General features: G+C 41.0%; 1 protein-coding gene across 5 annotated transcripts in view; it reads left to right on the top strand.

The window, feature by feature from the left end:
- PHACTR1 (phosphatase and actin regulator 1) overlaps window positions 1-19063 on the top strand; it is a 430831-nt gene that overhangs the window by 8433 nt on the left and 403335 nt on the right. For all 5 annotated transcript variants that reach the window (XM_074944870.1, XM_074944866.1, XM_074944872.1 and 2 more), the window contains exon 3: window positions 4871-5017. In XM_074944870.1, the coding sequence (XP_074800971.1) occupies window positions 4871-5017 (147 nt within the window). The remainder of the gene's footprint in view (window positions 1-4870; window positions 5018-19063) is intronic.

Here is a 19063-nt window from a genome sequence, read left to right as displayed (position 1 = left end):
TTGCCTTATGCTTTGATCTTAAAAATCAAAATGCTAGATTAAAAATCGGCATGAAATTTGAAAGGAAAGTATTTTTTTTAAAACAGCTCAGCCCATATCAGAAATAGGCGCTATTTCGAGCAGTGTTTTATTGTGGTAGGCCATATGATTCTGTAAAATGAACATGTACTGTAGCAGCTTTTGTTAAATTTAGTTAGTAATGTACTGTCAGGGCTAAACCTGATAGGTATTGGGCATTTGAGAGTTGCTGATTGACAGACAAATAGAAACCTAGCACTAACCCGCCAGTAGAAAAATGCAGTTTTATTATTAGTCATTTGTAATATGGTAGCACCGAGGGCCTCCAACCAAGATGGAAGTGGGGATTACATTGTATTAGTCTCTGTCCATACATACAGCAAGAGTCATCTCAGACCTGAAGTGTTTAGAATCTAAATAGACAAGACAGGAAAGGGTGAGAGAAAAAAAGGATCATTGTCCATGTTTTATATATGGGGAACTGAAGCACAGATAGATTATATGACTTGCCTTGGTCATATAAGAAGTGTGTGGCAGCACCAGGAATTGAACCCAGATTTCCCAAGTGTCAGGCCAGACAGGGTCTTAACTACAAGATGGGTGTGATCTCCTTATTTCCCCTAATATATATGGATGTGGAATTCAAGGTGTTGGTAACCTATAAATGCCTAAATGATTTTGGACCTGGTTATATGAGAGATCACATCTCTCCCCATGATATCCTGAGATCAGTAGAGACACTCAAGCTGGAGTTCCTTCAATATATACAAGAGTTAATCATCTGAGCAACCTTTTTATTCTGTTTGCTAAGGCTACTAAGGAAGGAGTGGGGCTGAGGAGGATGTATTTCTGGGGGACTCCTCTGTGTATGTTATGATTTTTAATTTTGGGGATAGGTGGTCAGAGCACTGGATGGGCATCTATAGTTGCATTACATAAAATAAAACTACATTAAAAGCATGTTATTAAGGTTGTAAAGTCAAGCACTTGAGTTAGCTTGTGCAACCTTAATTTGATTCCCTTGTGCGTGTGCATTATGATACAGTCTTTATTAACACGATCACATACTGTTTTTTCCACACAATCCCCTGCGTCATCCACAATCAGTGCACAGGATGGACGGTGCTCAATTAATGAGTAGCTAGTCAATATTTTGTGTTGTCCTCATTGTTTAATATGTGGCCCTATGCCTTATTTATTGCATATTATTCAAACCCTGCTTTGAAGACAGTATTATTAATATCCTCATGGGCTTTTCTATGGCACTCATTACTGTAGTATCTGAGTCCTTCCCACATATTAATGAATTAATTTTCACAACTCCCCTGTTAGATGCAGGGCATTATTATCCCCAGTTTATAGTTTGGAAACTGAGGCACGGAGAGTAAGATCCAAGTATTCACTAATTTTGGGGGCCCAATTTGAAACCATTGGGACCTGATTTTTCAGAGTGCTCAGCATTATATAGCATTCTGTATCTTCAAAGCACAACTCCTACTGACTTCAATTTCAGCTCTGAGTGCTCAGGGCTTCTACAAATCAGACCCTGGGGTACCAAATTGGGGACCTCAAAATGAGGAACACCGAATTAGTGACCACCTCTGAAAACTTGTGTTAAATGACTTACCCAGCATCACTCAGGACCTCTGTGGCAGGGACAGAATCCAATTCTCTGGCACAGCTTTCAACTGCCTTAACCGTGAGAGCATCCTTTCTCTTCCCCTGCCTCATTTGCTACACATCTTGGAAATTCAACATCAAAGGAGGCAGAGGTTCCACTAAAAATAGCCTCCTGCTCTGCACAACCCTGCTCTACCCCCAGAACAGATCTGTCCTATGCACTGAATGAGACAGGGTTCTTAGGAAAGAATCATATGTGATCATGTAATTAAAGATTGTATCATAATGCATATGCACACGAGGGTACCTCCTTGTTCCCAAGAACCTGATAGGACAATGTTTAATTAAAGAAACAGGAGTAAGATTGTCACCTACAGAATCACCAGCACTGCTACCTATATCAGCATAGTTTTCTGTTAAGGATTCTGATTCAAACACTGACCAAGGCTGTCCCTAATTAGCTATTTCCAGTGTTGTCCTAGCCATGTTGGTCCCAGGATATTAGAGACACAAGGTATCTCTTTCATCAGCAGAAGTTGGCCCAATAAAAGATATTATCTCACTCACTTCGTGTCTCTGATTAGCTAGTGAGAGTCTATAGGATCACAGTCTAAGATAATATGGTTGCAAGCATTGTCAGCTCATACCACTAAACCACCTCAGAAATATTAAAGCTCTGTATCAACATTTATGAAGGTATTAGATTTAAGAGCAGATTTCAAATATGAGGAGAAAGAAAACACTCTCTTGACTATACTTAACCATACAAGCATGGAAAAGTGTGCAGAGTGCCTCAGCATATTCATAGCATCTACTGCCATGAAGTGTAACAGACAAGAACAGTTTGAATTTTCAGGGGTGAGTAAAGGAACTGTCCTAAAATAATTTAACCCTACTAAAGTCATAATGACTGCCCACAGAGCTACTGCTACCCTGACATCTTTTGGAATTGCTGTCACAAAGAGCAATCTTTAGAGCTACAGATGGGCACAAGCTGTGAAAGTTTGCATCTGGCTCTGAACTTCCCAAAAGTTCAGGAGCATTCAGACTTGGGTTCTGTTTTCAGCCAATTATATAGGTAGGCCTGAACCACAAAGAGAGATTCAGACTTCTGTCTAGACTCAAACTTCCCAATAATTTAGGAGTGGGTGAGTTTCAGATCTGAAGTTCAGGTACATGCCCATCTCTATTTAAAATTCCTGTGCATTTTGGTCCATAAGAGGAAAGACTGGAACAGAAGAAAACTAAACAGCACTACTTGTTCTATGACATTGGTATTTGGATAAACTATCCTTCTCCCACCTCACTGCTTTGGGAGGGATGGGGGAAACTTAAAACACAACTGGATAGTAGGTTTTTGTTTGGTCGTACTGATGACTAATTCAGAATAAAATAATTTAGAGAAATGAACAACTTACTGCCTACAAGTAGTTCAGTTACTTTCGTTGAGGAAAGATGGGTTGATTGGAATGAACTGACACAATAAACAATAATATACATTTTATAATAACCATGTGGATACCTACTGTCACTCAATTCAACTTCGCTGAATTCCCTTACCTTTCATATTTCTCATCCTTTACTATTTATGTGAGAAAATCATGTGTATAGTCTACTATTCTGTTTATCTTTAATAATAAATTAGCATTTATTATTATTATTTTGTTTAACAGTACCATATAGAGATTCCAACTGAGATTGGAGACCCAATGTGCTAAACGGTCTAAGAGACAGCCCCTGCCATTTAAATAGACAAGACAAAAAAGGGCAGGAGACAGGAAGTATTCTCTTTATTTTACAGCTGGAGAACTGAGTCACAGATATTTGCTTATGGCCACAGAGAATGTCTGCATCAAAACTGGCAATTAAACCTAGATCTCCTGAGTCCCAGTCCAATGCTTTAACTACAAAACCATTTTTCATCTCTAAAAATAAGGTTAAGGGCATTTATGCTTTATAGATACAGAGCAAAATATTCAAAAGTGCCAAAAGGACATAGAAGCCTATATCCCAAGCTCTTAGACCCAAATCCCAAAATGTATTTAGTCACCTAACTCCCACTGATTTCAGTGGGAGTTAGGCACCCAAATACCTTTGAGAATATGGGCCTAAGTCACTTTTATAAATGAAAATGAGGCTCCTAGGTCACTTAGGCACGTACAAAATATATTACCTATAAATGGTTCCACTTTTGTCAGTGTGTTTGTCCACAGAAAGGAAAATATATACATACATAGGGGTTGGGGAGTTAAGCAGTTTAGTCTTGTGGCAGCTTTTCCAACAATGAAGAGGGTCTTAGTATGATATTCCCCAAATCTAACCTTATACACAGAACTTTCAAGGAGCTCCGCACATCCTGAAATATTGTCAAAAGTTTTCAGCTGCTCTAGGAGCTGGTGCTGGTGCGTGTTGTGGTTGGTCCTCACACTGCTGATTTTTCTTTCCCCGCTTATAGGAAACGGGGTGGAAGAAGCAAACTCTCTTCTTCTTCTTCTTCTTCTTTTTTTTGGTAAAAAAGGGATTATATGGAACGAGCATAAATATTAGAACACGAACTGATTAAAAGGAAAAGCGAGTCCCTCTCCAGCAATTGTAATGTCAGGTCACCTTAGAGTCACAGCCTGTCCTGTTTCACCGCCTCCTCAGCTGTACCAGCAGGCACTGGTGCTGTCATCCCCACCTCCGCGTGCCTCAGCAGCCTGGACGCTTGCCCAGGGAAGACGGGATGTGTGTGTGTCTCTTTCTCCCACACTTGCACCCCCTCGCTCCCCCAAGCAGAGGCTTCCGTCACACCAAGCTCCCAGGCCCGAATCAATGGGGCGGTGCTGCGGTTCCCTCCCTACCCCACTGGCCAGTCTAGTCCCCAGCCAGTAACTGTTGGCAATAATGGATCACTTTAGCACTGGGGCATTGCCCTCCCTGCTGCGGGGTGGACGCTGTGCGGCGCGTGCATGAGCCCCGCTGGGTGACCCCTGGCCCTGCCCCCGAGCCAAGGGCAGCCTGCGCTGGGGCTGCAGGGAGAGGGGCTGGCAGGGCAGCGTTTCCCGATCTCGCTGCTCCAGTCCAGAGATCCTTAACGGGTTTTCCCTCCCTCTCCCTCTTTCTCTCTTTTCCTCTCTTTCCCCTTCCTCTGCTCCCCCTCCCCCTCCTTGTGTGTGCGCCTCTTCCTCTTCCCTCCCTCCCTCCTCTTCCTCTTCCCCACCCCACCTCTCTCTCCTTTTTCCCTCATCAGCTCGCCGGGCGACCCTGCTCACCGTACCCACATTAATGGCGGCATCTTCGGAGGAGGAGATAGACCGGAGACCCATCAGGAGAGTCAGGTCCAAGAGTGACACCCCTTACCTCGCAGAGGCCAGGATCTCCTTCAATCTTGGGCGAGGTAAGAGCGACCCCTTCTCCCTGTCCATCCCCCACAGTGCACACACATAGACACACGCCCCAATGCTCATCCCTTCCCCTCCCCTCCCCTCCCCTCCCCATCCTCAAGCTGCTGCTGCGCTCCACTCTGCCTCTTTGTGTCTGCTAGGTGCAGGGCGCTGCTGAAGGGCTGTGAAACCCTGACATGTCCTGCCACGGTCACACAAGCATTTCTCCCCTCCCTTCGCTCCCCAGCCGTCAGACACGGGTGCAGTACAAAATGAACTGGCGGGAGGGGGCAGCATGCCTGGGCAGGAGGGGAGGACTAAGACGTGGCGGTGGCAGTGTTCAGTTCCTGTCATGGAGTAAGCAAGCAGTGGAGTAATTTCCCCCTCAAAGTTCTTTTTCTTTTGGGGAGGGGGAAGAAAAGAGACGTACACAGTACCACAATCACCCCTAATACATCTTTCCTCATTTATCTCCCATCTTCCCCCATAAGACTCTAGATACCTAACTCTCCCCAGACATTCCCTCCATCTAGCTTTCCAGAATGTCCTCTCTTTTCACGCCTCATTCTTTCCCCAAACTCTTCATTCTCTCTTTCCTTTTCCCCAAGACCATATTCCCCCCTTTCCTCAAACCCTTCCCTTTTCCTCTGTGCCCCTTATTCTCCCTCCAAATCTCTCACTTTGCCCCTCAAACCACTTAGTCTCCCTGTCCTCTGCCCCCAAACTACTCTCTCCCCCAAAAAGCCCTGTCTCCTCTCTTTCTCTACCAAATAGCCCCACATCCCTCATTCTTCCTTCCTTTCCTTTCCCCAAACATTCCTCCTCCTATTACCATGCTCCTCCTTCCCCATCTGTTCTCCAACCCCCTTTACTCCCAAATCCCACTTTCCTCTTCCCTGTCCCCAACACCTATTTCCCTCCTGCCAAATTTCCCTTCTCACCTCCCTCTCCCTGCAAACTCTCATTGTCCCTTTCCTCTCCCCTTCCCTCAAGCCCCTAATTCTCCTTCTGTCCTCTCCAATAATACACTCTCTCCCCACAACCCTACATCTCTCTCTCTGCAGACTCTTCATTCTATCCTTCCTTTCCTCAACCCCTAGTATCTCCCCCCTTTGTCATAGCCCATCATTCTTGTCCCTCCCTATCAAACTACTTTTCCTTCTGACTTCTCACTAGTCTTCTCTTCTGCCCAAATTCATTCATTCCTTCCCTGAAATGACCCTGTTTTCCCACTCGTAATTTCTCCAGTCTTTCCTCCCATGCCTCTGTCCCCAAGATTAATCTATAACTTATACCTATATCCTTCCCACTCTCTCTGCCCCATGAGATCCCATGTTCTCTCACAATCACCCTGACATTCCCTCTGTCTGCCCCTCGATGTGTCACATCCTTTTTATTTGCTCTACCTTTCCCAGGTCTTCTCTCATCCCTCCAGCTCCCCAAATTCACCCCTCTTCTTTCTGCTTCCATCTGTCATTTCCCCATCCCTGCCACATAGACACTGCCTCCAGAGCTGCCCTCCAGCTCCTTTTTCACTTCTCTTCTTTCTGTCTCTCTGTCCTCAAGGTCCCTCCAACATTACGCCTGTTCCCTCCCAGATCCCCTTTCATGTTACTCCTGCCGTCCTCAAGGTCCTTTCCCACCAGGACTGTTCTGTTCTGTTCCCTCCCCTCCCCTCTCCATTAGGCCGTTCCCCTCCTCAGGGTCTCCTGCCCATGATGATCCTCCCTTTACCTTCCCTCAAAAATGAGGAAAAGAGGAGACAGCTGCTCCTGGTTGGTTACTCAGTTTCCTCCATACCGAGCCAGGCTCCCCTTACATAGGAGGGAGGGAACTGAGATAACTTTAGAGAGGAGTCTCAGCTGCAGTCTCCTGACTTTCCCACCAGGGTACACTGAAGTGACCCTACTGGCAGGGTCCTACAATGCAACTCCCTTCTTCAGCTGAGCCCCTCAATTCAACAGCTCACTGCGGGAAGAGGGTTTGACTGAGAGCTCCTGCTTGCTATGTTGCAGTCTCTCTCCCTTCCCCTTCAGCAGGTTGCAAATTGAAGGTGATAAACATGTAGTTGTTTTCTCCTCTAGTCTGAAAGTTGGTGCGAGACAGATTCATCCCCTTTGTCCTCACTATAATTACTCCCTTATTAACTGGTAATATGCAGGTTGTGGCTACCATTGACTGTGACTGGTTGATTTTGTTGGTCGCAGTGTGATTATCCCTTTCTGGTCATGATTAGTTTTTTTAAAATTATTGAATAAAGCTTTAGGTTGGCTGGGTGACATTTCAAGGCAGGAGTTGGAAAGTGATGCCAGTGAGTAGCACTGATTTTAAGGAGCTGAAAATGAAAACAGGCAAGATGTAGGGGTGTGGGGAGGGTAGGAAGTGGTGGTGTGTAGGAAGTGATGAGGTGTAAATGAAAAAATGCTGTGCATGGTTACCTGATTGCTGAAAATAACTCCATGTTGGCCTTCACTGTCACAGGTGACATTATGCCTTGGAGTTATAAATAGATTATCAGTTGAGAGGAAGGTACCTTCAGGTTTCCTAGTGCTTCACATTTCTACACTGAGTTGGACTTGCAGCCTTTACTACAGCAAGGCCTGGAAGGTCAGGTAGAATGCTGTTCTTTATAGTCCTCTTTTTTTCTTTCTTTCTTTTTGCTGTAATTCCTATGAAAATTTGATAAGTACATTTAGTTCCCCTTTTAATTTATGTGTTTTAAAGCTACATTTCTAACCTCTCAGGAATGGGCTTCCTTTAAAGGGAATAATTCAAAGAAGTAGCACTGGAAAGATTTGTGAAGAAACAGAATAAAACTGTTTAAAGCAGTGCAAGTGGATGTTTTCATTAATCCATCTGGCACTGGGTAGTTTGAGTTTTAAAAAAAAAAAAGAAATTGCTTAGCAACCAGTGTTTAAGTTAGTGAGCTAACTCAGTGAAATATGCCAGTGATATCCACTCCATTGTTGAGCTTTTGGTTTTGTTTTTGTGACTGTTTTCCAGGAATGCATAAACCAAGGGCCCTTGATTTCAGAAGAACCTGTATTCCAAAGAACCAGTTTTTATTTTAAAGATGGTTAAACTTCTACTAGATCTGATTATGGTGTATGGTGAAGGGTTAGGTTTTGAAAACATCTCGTTTATAAGGAATGGTGTGTTTGTATATTTTTAAGGTTCATACTTTTTGCCACAAGCAATTATATTTCTGAACTTGTCGTCTGAATTTTAGGTTTAACAAACAAACCTTGTGTACGCTTTATTAGGAATTACTTTGAATATTCTGTATTTTTAGGAAGTAGTGGTACAATAGTTATCCCTTAAGTTATTGTATATTTAGCTTGCATGAAGCAATTAAAGGTGCAATTAAACAAGAACACTTAATTCGTAGCTGGCCCCCCAAATAACCTTTTACTTTGTATACTTATTGCTTATTCAGGGTAAGAGCTGTGTTCTCTGGTATCAAATGTTTTCACTGCAGAAAGTAGAAGCACTTCCTGCATGTTGGATGGAGCCTATTTGGAATCCATCTGGAAATAGATTCCCCATTCTGTATCTCTCCTCTTTATGTGTCCATTGCTAGTACTGTTTCTTAATTGTGAAACTACCAGGTATTACTTTTCTCTTATTTAAAATTTAATTGCTGCACTGGTGTAGAGCTGAGAGGTTTAGGGTCAGGGAAAGACTCCAGAGCACATATGAACATGAGGAGCTGTTCATTTCAGGAGGTGCTGAATAGAGTGGCTGTTTGCTACCAAGAAAAATGGACTCTAATAATTCATTGTTTTAACTCTCCCTCTCTTTCTCTCTGCGTGCTTTGTATCTGCTGTGTTTTCCTCTACGTCCATGTGTGTGAACTGTGTGTTTGTGCAAGTGCGTATATAACTGCGTCCGTGTACATGGAGAGGGGAAGCAAGGTGGAAATGAGGAAAGAATGTCATTTCCTCTACTTAGTGATGCAGTCAGGACTAAAGTGATGCTTACAGCACAGGAAATATCCCCTTCCCTACACACCTATGGTTTACCTCCCATTTAATGCATTTCATGTGTACACTTTGGCTATTCAAACACAGCCTATAGTGTTTTTCATGCCAGCTGCTACAAGCAGAGTTGCATCCCCTTTTGATCCGGTCATTGTCTTGTTCCAGGATACTCGCTGGGATAGGATGCAGCATGCTGCTGCTTTGCTTTATTTGACCTTTAAATCTGTTATTATTAATATTATTATCTATATGCAGATGGAGTTAGTGCTACACTTCTCCACCCTTAAATTTAATGGCAACCACCGGTTAACAGCAAACAGTCTTATTTATCTACTTCAGCTGCAAGTTATAATTATACCATTACTGCTGTTATCTGCATTGTTGCCCGCTTGCACACACAGTCAATTACATAATTTGGGTATAGCAAGGAGTTGGTATGTTTCTCAAGAACAATTTATAAACAATTAAGCAAGGCAAACTTTATCTGCCCCTCCAATCAGATTATATTCATAGTTTATTTTTCACATTGCTTTGTTTAATTAGTTTTCAAATAAATATTTGTTTGTGATCTTTGTTTCCAAAGACTCATCAATTATAGTATTATAAATATTCCCTACTGTGAATTTCCAAATGCTGTTAATTAGTATACTCCAGCATATATCTTATTCAAGCCTTCTTGGACTGATTAAAAAGAAACAAAGCTGTTTTCCAAACTAAGAGGACTCTTCTCCCTACTGATGTACATATGCCAATCCTAGTCATCTTAGTTACATGCTCATATCAAAAGGATAATATTTCTCAAATGACTTCAATTGCCTCTTGTGCCACAATGAATGTAGCCAAGGAACATTATAAAACTATAGACAGATATAAAATGCTTTTTTGCCTATCTGATACTGTATCAGTCCATGTGCAAATAAATGCTATATCTGAAAACTAAATGTGCTTAAACAAGGACCTCAGCTCCATACCACAAGAATGTGTTCTCACTTTATTTTTTGAAAACTATAAAGGGCCTAATTTTTTTTAAATGCCTAGTGATTTGGGTGCATCAATTTCTGGGTGCCCAACCTGAAATACCTTAAAGGGGTGCAAGTTCTCAGCATCTTCCCTCTGAAAATCATGCCCTTTTGAAGGTCTCCATTTGGGCATCCAAAAATTAAGGGACACAAAGTCATTGCTTCTGAAAATTTATGCCTACATTTGTTAGGACTGACTAATCACATAAAGTATCTCGTCCCCTCATTCCTATGCCATCCCTAGAACATCTCCAATTTTCACCCTACACGCTGACCTATTCAGATGTTAGTAGTTTTACAGAAGGCTATAACTTAAAAATGTTAAATAATGGAACCATCTGGGAAGCAGAGAGCTTCCAGGCTGGAGAAATTATGATATCTGATTACTGATAAGGGGACAGACCATTTAGTGACTCATACTTAATGATCTAAGGCGTGGAGTGTTTTTTTTTCCTGTCTGATAAGAAATATAACGTGTAGTGCTGGGAAATCTTATTGCAAACACAGTGAATTGGGTGAGGTAGTGGATAGGTGGGTGTTAACTATTCAGGTAGTGTTTGATCTCTTTATTGGTACGTTCAAGCAGACCTGCTTGCCAGCAATTGACCTATACCTATCCATCTATAAGTAGCAAGATAAAGGTCAATAGTGTACTATATGGCATTTCCATACATGGAATGGATATTTCAGCTAGAGAAAGAATCCAGCAGTAAACTTTGGACCACAGCCATTTTTTAAGGTGTTTCCAAGCTGATTGACATTTGGAAGATGTCATCGTCATGTCAGGCTGCTATGGAGACTTTCTGAGCTTGTTCAAGGAGGTCACCCAGTGTCATTCCCCACTTGAATTCATTTGCTTATTTGGGAGTAAAGTCTTGTCAGAGGAAAGGGGCTGTGCTTTGAAGGAGGTGGCAGAGCAGAACACTTGCTTAGGTGAGTGAATGGTCACTGAAGGGGGAATGCTCCCTCCAAAAAGCCATGATTATTCTCTGTGGTTATGATTTACCCATGGAGCATATTATAAACTGGATCAGCCCCGAAGTTCTGCTCAGATCTAAGTGTACTCAGATTCATCAGTAATCTCACGTTGGGGGCCAGATCCTCAGCTGATGTAAAGCAACATAGCTCAATTGACTTCAGTGGAGCTACACAACTTACAGCTGCTGATTATATGACCCCATAAGCAAGCATACAGCTCTTCTCCCTCTTCCATTGTGAAATACCTGTTTATTTTGTTTTATGAAGGGGCCATATGTTCCCGTAGAATGTGAGCTGCAGATGCAGAAATAAAGCAGCAACTTATATTTGAAAATGCTACAAAAGTCACTTTTCTGGGAGAAAAACATGGAGTCATATAATTAATATTACAAAAAGATACAAAAAAAATCCATAATATTACCGACTGCAAAGAAAAGTGGGCGTGGTCTTTGGACAAATATGCAGAGTCAGCAGGTGCTACTCTTGAACCAGTGATTAATTCACACAGAAAACTATCACAAATTAATGCTGTTTCAAGCAGCATTAAATCACAATTGGCAGGGATTGGAGGGGGCAGGATAAGGACATGGTGGAGGCTGATGAATGGCTAAAGGAAGAGACAGGGCATGGGACATGAAGTAGAACTGCAGTGAGTGTCAGCCAGCCTTATACTGAATAAGGTCCCAATCCTCCTCCTTCAGTTGAAATCAAAGGGACCTTATGTTCTCACATACAGTGGCATCTTGCCCACAAACTTGGGCGAACAACTGCTTTTTTTTTTTTTGGTTCTCTGGCAGTTCTGGAAAATCATTGAGAAAGAATTGTTTAACACCAAAATTTTGGCACATCAAAAAATCTAGTTTGGGTGTCATTTGACCTGAAACGTTTCGTTTGGAAGCATTTTTAAACAGCTAGATTTCAAAAAAGGCTGGAGAAGGAAGGTCCTACCTCATAACTTTTAGCCAGGAGGAGAAGGGTGGTAGCAGTGGCAATCTCCTTATAATTGTCAGTGCAGTGGTTATCGTGTTCACCTGGGATGTGGGAAACCTGGGTTCAATTCCTCCCCTTTGCCTGTAGGTAAGTGCCCTAACCACTGGGCTATTCTGGTGTGGGTCTCTCTTGTTGAAGCTGTTCCACTTTTTATAAATAACTAATTAGTCATTAGAGCAGGGACTTCAGCTTGGGTCTCCCACATCCTAAGTGAGTGCCCTAACCCTGCTGAGTAAGTCTCACTCTCTTTCTTTGACCCAAGAGCTATTCTTTGTCATTTTGAAGGCTACTGTGAAGGACACTATGAATGATGTTTTTCAGAGGCTAAGTTGATGTACAGTTTTTTCCTTTCCAATGGCAGGGTAGGCTTTTCCCATGGCATCCCCCTGCACATTGAATTATATAGAAGGATATGATATCATTTTCTGTAGTGGTCAAGGAACAAGCTTCAGTAATTATTTTCAGGTACTTATCTTTTCATTCTGTAAAATAACTCGTATTGTTTATGAAACCATTTCAAAGGCTGTTTAAAAAATGAAGTGGCTTGATGAAATTATTGGATTTTCCTGGGGAAATCTGCATCCCATTCATTTTTAATTCATTCTAAAGCTCATCACTTGATTTGAAAACCTTGTTTGAAGTCTTTTGAATTTACCCTCTGGCCACCCTTAAATACAGCATTAGGGCACTAACCCAATTAAATAGCTAAGGAGTTGATTAAAATGTTATTAAATATCCTCTTTTGGGTTGTTGTAAAATGTATAATCCCCAAATATTGTATAGGAATATAAAATACCCTGGATTCAGGGTGTTAACAGATTAGAAAACAAATAAAGGGGTAACCTAAAGGACATATTTATGTTTTTAAAGCTACTGTAAGCTTAGGGAGATTGGGGTTCATGAGGACAATGAAGAAGTAACTAAAATCATGCCTAAGTAAAGGCTTTGTGGGGTGGGTGTGGGTTGAGGGGGTTAATATGTATTCAGTTTTGTTGCTTTCTGAAGCAATATCAGGCAAGAATTCCTACCTGGACAAATTCCACTTACTTTGCCACAGTTTCCACCCTCTCTCCTGGCTTTACTACCATGGAGATCCTCATGAGCCCAAATGACAGCATTTGACTAAACATTAATGTAAGAGATATATTTGTTAAAGTGCTTGTGTGAATGGCCTCTCCTTTGCCATCACAACTTGCATCAACAAAATTCGTGCCTGCATTTTTTGCATCTTCAATTGATTTGTAAATCCAGTCTTAGTACTTCTGCCTTTTAACTGCCTAATTTGGAGCACAACTATTGGTGCAAACTCTGAAATTTGCATGCACAATTCATTTTTTGTCTCTGTTTCACACCAGTAAAAAGGAAGACAAGTCCCCGGTCTACTGAAAATATACACCTAAATTGAGGGTAAATATCATAGGGAGAATATGATGATGATCCTTTTATGATTAAGGACTATTGGCCATATCCAGAGCTTAATGAAGTAAATGGAAATAGTCCAATTGACTTCGGTAGTATTTTGATCAGGTCCTATATTCTGTTCTGGGGCAAGAAACGCTCCAGACAGCAAAAGATCATGGGGAGGCATGTAAAGGGAAGATTTGCCTATGCTCTACCAGGTCATATAAAAATAATAACTCATAATCTAGGCCTTATGCCATGTGCTGGGAGAGCAAGGTGTGGCTTGTCAGAAGTGGAGAAACATGAAAAAGAAAAATTACACACAATAAGTTTCCCCTCAAAGTCCTGAGAATGTTGGTGGAAATAGCTTAAAGCAGCTTTAACTTTCACTACATTCCTGTAGCACTCCATCAGAGGGGTCCTGTGAGAATGTTCAAAAGTACTCCACCCTAGGGGGCGTGAGCCACTCCATCGATGGGGTCATGTGAGCATATTCATGGGGCAGCTACTGAGCTGCTATTGCTGGGTTCTGGGAATCATGAGGAAGCAGGACACAAACACATCTATGGTCAAGAGCTACAAATTTGATGTCTTTTACTATATTACACATGATTTTCAGGATACAGTTCTGCTCCACTGCTGTTCCCATGCTTCCAGGAAGATGCTTCAAAATTTGTCTCTTTAAGAAACCAGAGTATCCAGCTGTAAATGCCCACTATCTATGCTTTATGTGGAAAGGGGTGATACAACCTTACATGATCCCTTGGCACAAAATGAGTACAGATCTATCAGTTACAAATTATACAATTATTTGTGGAACAGTTAAAACCCAGTGCTTTGGAAAAAATGGCTTAATTATTAGATTTAAAAAAAAACATTTGGGAATTCTATTTACTTGCCGTCTGTTTTATGATCCTTGGGGGTTCATGTTTTCAAATGTATCTCTGCAACCATGAAGACAAACTTTTTTTTTTTTTTAATGGAAGCTGAAATTTTCACATAATCACTTGCTTCCAAGAACTGGGACACCAAAAACCATGAGACTCCCAATAATATTGTTAGAATTGGCAATACTGTTAAATTGTGCATATTAATAATAAGTTAGGGGGCAATTCTTAGTAACACTTACTGTTGGGCATAATGCTTAACTACTATGAGTAGACTTATTGGTTTAATTGGGACTACTCATAGTGATACCCACTGTACCTGACAGTAAGTATAGCATCAGTCCTAAAATTTGTAAGCTTTTCTAAGTATACTTGAAAATTATTGATGTTGAAAGAATATCCTGGGTCATCTACCATCAGATCACATACACTTTTGGTACTAATGAGTTTGCCGTGATTATGTGTATGATAAACAGTTCATTATGCTTAAAAGTTATAATTTTAAAATGTTAATCATTTTTAACTTAATGGCAAAACATAAACAAATGTAATTTTTATACTGTCTTGGTAATGAATATTCATGGCAGAAAATTTCTCGTGTATAAAATACATCAAATCTCAGCAAGGTGTCATTTGTGACATTTAAAATAGATTTTACATTATGTCAGGAATCTTAAAAATCTTTAAAATTATATTGTCATAGTTAACAAGAATGTTTTCTATATCCAGAATATTTTTAGGGTAAAATTCTTTCCTTAGTTATAATCATGCAATTCCATTGAAATCATCGGGATTGTAGTGATATATCTGAGAGAGAAATTGGTCCTTAGTATATGCCTTCATAGATTCTCAGATTCCAAGGCCATAAGGGACCACTGAATCACACAGGCCACAGAACTTCCCCAAAATAATTCCTAGAACAGGTTATTTAGAAAAACAACCAAACTTGATTTTAAAATTGTCAGTGATGGAGAATCCACCGGGACCCTGAGTAAATTGTTCCAATGGCCGTTCCTTTCCTTCAACTAGATTTCATTTGGGTGCTATTATTGGATACCTTAATAAACATAAGTATTTGCATGTAGTGCAGACATTGCACATGGCATCATAATAATTTCCATTGCTTGAAATTACAGTTTAATGTATCTGAAATGAAATAAATCAAATGAGATGAAGATGGTTCTTGCACCAGAATTTTAATGAGTAGCAAATTTAGCAAGAAAACAAGGAAGTGCACTTGAAAACTAAATTGACTTTGGGCTAGAGCTTGTATTCCTTGTGCACCGCAAATGCATATTAATTTCATTTGGTTTATCGGATGCACAAGAAATTCAGGAGTGAGTTCCAATTGTTTGTATGTTGATCTATTATATAAACACCTACAATATGTACCTGACATTGTAACTATTATGGATGACGAACATATCCCAGTACATTTCAGTTAATGATGGAATTCTTAAGCATAATTCATAATACAATATGACTTTCTGAATGTAACTTGTGGTATTTGGACACAGATATTTGGTTAACAGATTTTAAGCAAACTAAATATGTAAATACAGTATTAAAATGATATAAAGCTTTACGTCCAAGTCTGCATATACCTAATGGTAGAATGCTTGAAATAACTTCCCCATTTGTTTTATAACAATAAATATTACATTTGTAACACAAATAGATCAGGGTTTAAATTTGTAAAAATTGTAAATAATGTTTATGTTAAGAATCAGAAGAATGTTCACTTACTCAGAAAGAAACAATATTCATCACATGGGGCTCAGTCCTGTGAGATGCTTGGTGCCTTTAACTCACACTGATTTTGATGTGAATTAGGGTACTCAGCCCCCCTACAGCTTTGAGCCTTTGCTGAGAAAATATTTTCAGTGCTGTTAGTCTAGCTCCAGTTCTGTTAAATAGCTAGGCTAAGTTTTTAAAATGGAAATAGAAATTATCTTTAAATGTTGTTAGTTTTGTTAGTTAAAAATGCATCCCCTACATTTCAGCTCTCATTTTGCATTTCATATCCTTCTTTCTGGGTCTGAATGCCTTTCATACGTGTTTAAGTACAAGTTCAAATACAAAACTACTATATGGGGATCTTGCCATATACAGAACTCTTTGAAGTCAATGAGCATGTTGTGTATGTGAATCAGTCAATCTGGCCTAAGTGCTAAAATAACATTAGGGACAAGGTTAAATCATGAAAGCACCCTTAAATTCAGCCTAACAAGTCTAAAGCTTGTCCCATTATGCCAGAGCTTTGCAGTATAATCTATGGGGGTTTTGTCAACTCAGAGTAAGATATGTCAAAAATTATGACGGAACAAGAAATGAACAATTGCATCACACTGTTCCTTGAAAAAGAGAGTACTCTGATTCCATGCCATGCTCCCCTCTCTGACCGCATATATCAGTGCAGTTTTCATATACAGTAACTCCTCACTTAACGTTGTAGTCATGTTCCTGAAAAATGCGACTTTAAGTGAAACAATGTTAAGTGAATCTAATTTCCCCATAAGAATTAATGTAAATTGGTGGAGGGGGGGGGGTAGGTTCCAGGGAAATTTTTTTTTTTTTTGCCAGACAAAAGGCATTATATACATTTTAAACAATTTTAAACAAGCAATTTAATACTACAATCATCATTGCTGAGTATGAAGCTTGGTTGAGGTGGTGGAGTCAGAGAGTGGAAGAGGGTGGATTGTCCAACTGCTCCTCTTGCTGAACTTTCTGAACTCAAAAGAACACATCTAGAGATTGTTGTTTTGCTTTCCCTTTTTTTTTTTTTCCTTCGTAAATTTCTTTATAGCAAGTCATTAGATAACCAACTCCTGTAATCACTTTGGAGTTGCGTTTCCTATCAGGATCATCATCCCTCAACCTGCCCACTCCACCCCTTCTCCCAAGCATGCACCCTTGACCTGCCTCTTCTCCCTCCCCACCTCCTCCCCCTTTACTTTGCATGCTGCGTCCTCGCTCCTCCCCCCTCCCTCCCCTCCCTTCTGAACATGGCAAGCCAGCTGATTGCTGCAGGCAGGAGGCAAGGGAGGGAAGGGGGAGGTGCGCTGAGTCCTCGCTCCTCCCTCCTGCCCAGGGCAATCAGCTGGCTTGCCACGTTTAGGAGAGAGGGGCGAGGAGTGAGGACTTGGCGTGCAGGCTCCCCCTCCCTCCCCTCCTGCTGGGGCAATCAGCTGGTTTGCTGTGTTCAGGAAGCAGGGGAGGGAGGGGAAGCCTACGTGCCAAGTCCTTGCTCCTCCCCCCTCCCTCCTGCCTCCTAAACACCACAAGCCAGCTGATTGCCATGGGCAGGAGGAGGGGGAAGGTGCTGACCCACGGAGTGTGCCGGCGGGGGGAACGTGCTGGGGTGGGGGGACGTAGGGAGGCTGCCAGCTGTGGAGAAAGCAGTCAGGCAAACAACATAATAGTGGAGCATTGCCCAACTTTAAATGAGCTTGTTCCCTAATTGATCAGCAATGTAACAACGAAACAACATTAACCGGGATGACTTTAAATGAGGAGTTACTGTATAATTGTCTTCTCTAACTTTCTTTGCTAGAAAAATATTGAAAAGACATAACTATGTTTAGCCATTAAGGAATCCTCTGAGCCTCTGGTGGCCCTTCTTCACATAGAGCCTTCAGTCACTGGCATCCCACAGCACATGAGCCCACGGAACATATTTTGTAGCTTGTTTCCCTCAACAATATTGACCAGTAATGTTGCTGTAGCTATCTCTTGTTTAGGTGATATGGCCAGCTTACAAATCCTCTATTTTCACTTTTTTCCATTATCCAATTGTGCTGCCATTTCTCCAGAGTTTTCCATAACATACCCTGAAGTACCCTAAGGTTAAGGACTCTTGGGGCCTGACTTTCTCTGCTTTGTTCCTGACCACTCCACCATTTCAACAGAGTGCAGATGTCACGTGTTGCTGTTTTACTGCAGTGTCTCTACTGATGGGAGCATGCTGCTTGCACATTTGTAAACAGTGCACGGGGTATGCTGCCTCTTTTTGTTTTAACTTACTAGATACATATTCTGCTTGTGCTCAGCTGATGAGAACATAGGGCCCTAAGTGGTCATCCTGTGTTTAGCCATATAATCTACAAGATCCTTTTATGAACCCATTTAAGTGATTAATTTCATAGATGCATTCTGACTACTCTCTGGTTCCACATTATTAAAGGTGGTTTAGTGGAAACATTGGGATGGACAGGTAAGAATAGACTGATTTTTAACTAGTACTGAACAGCACATCACTTCTATTTAAAACAGTCTGGTGTGTTCATCCAATCATGAACAATTTTCATTTTGTCTTATCACCGTGTTTGTTCATCAGGGTATTCCATATGGTTTGTTCTAGTGCAATCTGAAAGGAGCATCCATTGGCAGAGCTGTGAATAATTGTCAAACAATGTAACGGCTTGTTTCAGAAGCACTGCATTATATAGAGTTGTATGGCACAGTGTGGTATATTGTTTATAGCTATATCAATCAATCACTTTGACTTACAGTGTACAGGCCATGATAATAGCTTGGACCATTTTAAAATAATTAAAATTACTAAACCAACATATAATTAAAAGCCTATGGAAAACAAATATTTTTAAATTGTTTAAATTTAAAAGTGTTTAAATTTGCTTTAATCTGAGCCAAAGGCACAAAGCAACAAATATTTCTACCAATTGAATGATGGGTAATTTAGGACTGAGAAAGCATCACAAACAAACTAAACTGTGAATGTTGCTTTTAAAAAGTACATGAGTGGCTGCTGGACTTAACGGCCCAATACTGGAAACATTTAC

Source organism: Natator depressus, chromosome 2 (assembly GCF_965152275.1).
Source record: "Natator depressus isolate rNatDep1 chromosome 2, rNatDep2.hap1, whole genome shotgun sequence".
Classification (NCBI taxonomy): Eukaryota; Metazoa; Chordata; order Testudines; family Cheloniidae; genus Natator; species Natator depressus.
The sequence above is the reverse complement of the archived record's forward strand: the minus strand, read 5'-3'. Positions and strand labels throughout refer to the sequence as shown.